The 2,665-nt window shown below is 50.6% G+C and overlaps 1 protein-coding gene across 1 annotated transcript in view; it reads right to left on the reverse strand.

Moving 5' to 3' along the window:
* Positions 1-1,117: 1,117 nt before the first annotated feature.
* The window catches only part of HTR4 (5-hydroxytryptamine (serotonin) receptor 4, G protein-coupled), a 23,150-nt gene continuing 21,602 nt past the window's right edge, over positions 1,118-2,665 (reverse strand). Inside the window, exon 5 of the mRNA XM_008945776.1 lies at positions 1,118-1,690. Coding sequence (XP_008944024.1) covers positions 1,118-1,690 — 573 coding nt within the window. The remainder of the gene's footprint in view (positions 1,691-2,665) is intronic.

Here is a 2,665-nt window from a genome sequence, read left to right on the forward strand (position 1 = left end):
TTGCAGAAGAAAGCTTAGGGCAAACCAGCAGATCAGACTAGCTGTTCAGTGCTCAGTGTCTGATTTAGTCTCTGGATGGGTTCAGCTCTGAACACAAATATGATTACCAAGAGGAAGCCATGAATCCACCTACCGAAAGAATCAAATCTCCTCTGCACAACTGCATAGAAACACCTATGGTTTTAGTCAGAGACTGCATTTGTTCTGATATTATGGGAGATAATTGTTCTTCCATGCCTTCCTGCTGTGCTCTGCCTCCCACCCCACCTCTCTGCTCTGTGAGAAGACAGCAGAAGGTGCCTCATACCGTGGAGCTCTCCAAGCCACTCTGTACTCCCAGAGCACACAGCCCACATGCTGTCCCTTCCAATGAACACATTGTGGTACTCTGTGAAGGTGGCTGGGGTGTGTGTATGTTTGAGGTATGGAGTTCAAATAGACTGGGGCAGCAAGCTGCTAGCCAGCACTACTGTCCTGCAGCCCATGCAAGGTGTGCTCAGCTCCCAGGGCTCCCACAGAGCTGGGTGCCCTGCCTGGCACAGGGGCAGCCCTTGGCTGGGTCGCAGGAAAAGGCAGATGCTCCAGCATCTTCTGAGCTGCCAAAACACAATGGCAAGTACTGTCCTCCCAGAGAGTCACTGAAGTGCCCCAGCAGGGTCAGGGTGTTTGGGGACGCTTGTCCTTTGCCTGTCACTAGGTCAGAAGATGCAGCATTGGCTGGTGGGGCTACAAAGGCAGGACCTGAGAAGGGTCAATGGCTGGTGTCATGATCCCTTTCCTAGAGAACATGCAGTAGGCAGCATCCCTCAAGGTGCTCCCTGTGGGCCTCAGACTGAACAGCAGGGCTTGCCAACATGCATCCACAACTTCTGCATTCTCCCAGCTCTTTCCTGAACACACCTCTGGAGAAGCTGTGCACGCCAACACTTAAATGTTATCTGCAAACCCAGTTTCACTGAGCACTCTAAGGATTTCTAGATGCTTCTCTCCCCCCTTCCCTTTTAAACATTTAATCCATCAGATATTTCAAATGCAAAGCGAAACCAGTCCTTTACAAAAACTCTAGAGAATTAGTCTCTCTAGTGACTCCAGCAAGTTTGCAGCATCCGAGAAACACTCACCTTAGTACGTGAGTTGATCCATTTATTGTGGTGGTGGAACAGGGGACCGTCTGCCCCAAGATGGAAGGCCTTCGGTATCGCTCATCACCACAGCACAGGATGATGAGGAAGGCACGTCTAAAAGACTTGTTCAGAAAGGCGTAGAGGAAAGGGTTCAACCCTGAATTGATGTAGCCCAGCCACAGGAAAGCCGTCCACAGCTTTCCCGGCACCGTGTAGTTTATGAAAGGGTCCACTATGTTTGTGACAAAGAAGGGGGCCCAGCAGAGGCAGAAGCACCCCATGATGATGCACAGGGTCTTGGCAGCTTTGGTCTCAGTCTTCATGCGGTGCGTGCTGTGCTGGTCCGGGGGGTGCTGCCGCCCGTCGGCGGGAGCCCCCGCGCGCTGCAGCACCTGGATCTGCCGCGCGTGCTCCCTGGCCGTGACGTAGATGCGGTAGTAGGCCAGCACCATCAGGAGGAAGGGAATGTAGAAGGCCACCACGGAGCAGGTAATGGCATATGGCTTGTTGACCATGAATATGCAGTAAGTGGAGTTGGAAGCCTTGTTGAACTGCCTTTGCTGAATCTGGGGCAGGGGTGGGGAGGACAAGGACAAAGAAGGAAAGAAGTTCAGCACTGTTCCTCCAATACCAACATCTGCTTGCCAGGACACCTCACCGCCATCTCCCAGTTCTCACTCTTCCCTCCCTGCTCCTACCAACAGTACCTGCTTTACCCATTGCTGCCTCTCCAGCCTGTGCTCACAGCATGGACTCTGTGGCCCTGCAGGTCCCCAGGTCTGTGGAACCAGCCCACGTTGCAGCTCCAGCATCCTAGAGCATGCCTAAACCTGGCCAACAAAAATCAGCCTAACTAACTCCCCAGATCAGACACAGTGAAGGGGAATAACTTCACTTTGTGCCATGTGTTTTTCAGTGCTCATTACTCAGTTCATCAGGGTGTGGTTTTACACCAAGGACGTACAAGTTTCACCTAGCTGGGTCCCACAGAGGTATTGGAGACAGACTAGATGGACAGGGAAGGGACTGGGCTGCACCACCTCAGCACACAGCTACCAAAATCAGCACAGTGAAGGACAGCAAGTTACAAAGAAGAACAAGGCTTGCACTGGCATTTAGATAAAGCTGCTACAGACAGCTGGGTGTTGGAGTCTTTTCTGGAAAAGGTGAGGGCATGAAATCAACAGAAGAAATTAGATATTTGGCATGGTTTGTAATGTAAACAAAATGCACCTTCCTTTTCTACCAGCTTGTCTGTAAGTAATTTTGGCTTTATTGTCTTGTCTAGAGGCTTGGCAGCTTCCACCTGTTATTCTCCATGAGCCAAAAAGTATTCATAGCTCCTTGATTGAGCCTTGGCACAGAAGATGTCACATCTCTTTAAACAAGCTCTTCTAAAAAAGGTGTTTTCACAGTTTGCCATTTTTAATTCCTACATGTCTACAGTGGAAGACAAGCAGATTTGAAGCTTTTAACTCCTTCCCCTGTAGATGGGCTCCTGCAAGTGAAGCCAGATTGCAGTGGGGAAAATTGATTCCTGC

Source organism: Merops nubicus, unplaced genomic scaffold (assembly GCF_000691845.1).
Source record: "Merops nubicus isolate BGI_N331 unplaced genomic scaffold, ASM69184v1 scaffold28888, whole genome shotgun sequence".
In the NCBI taxonomy this organism is placed as follows: Eukaryota; Metazoa; Chordata; class Aves; order Coraciiformes; family Meropidae; genus Merops; species Merops nubicus.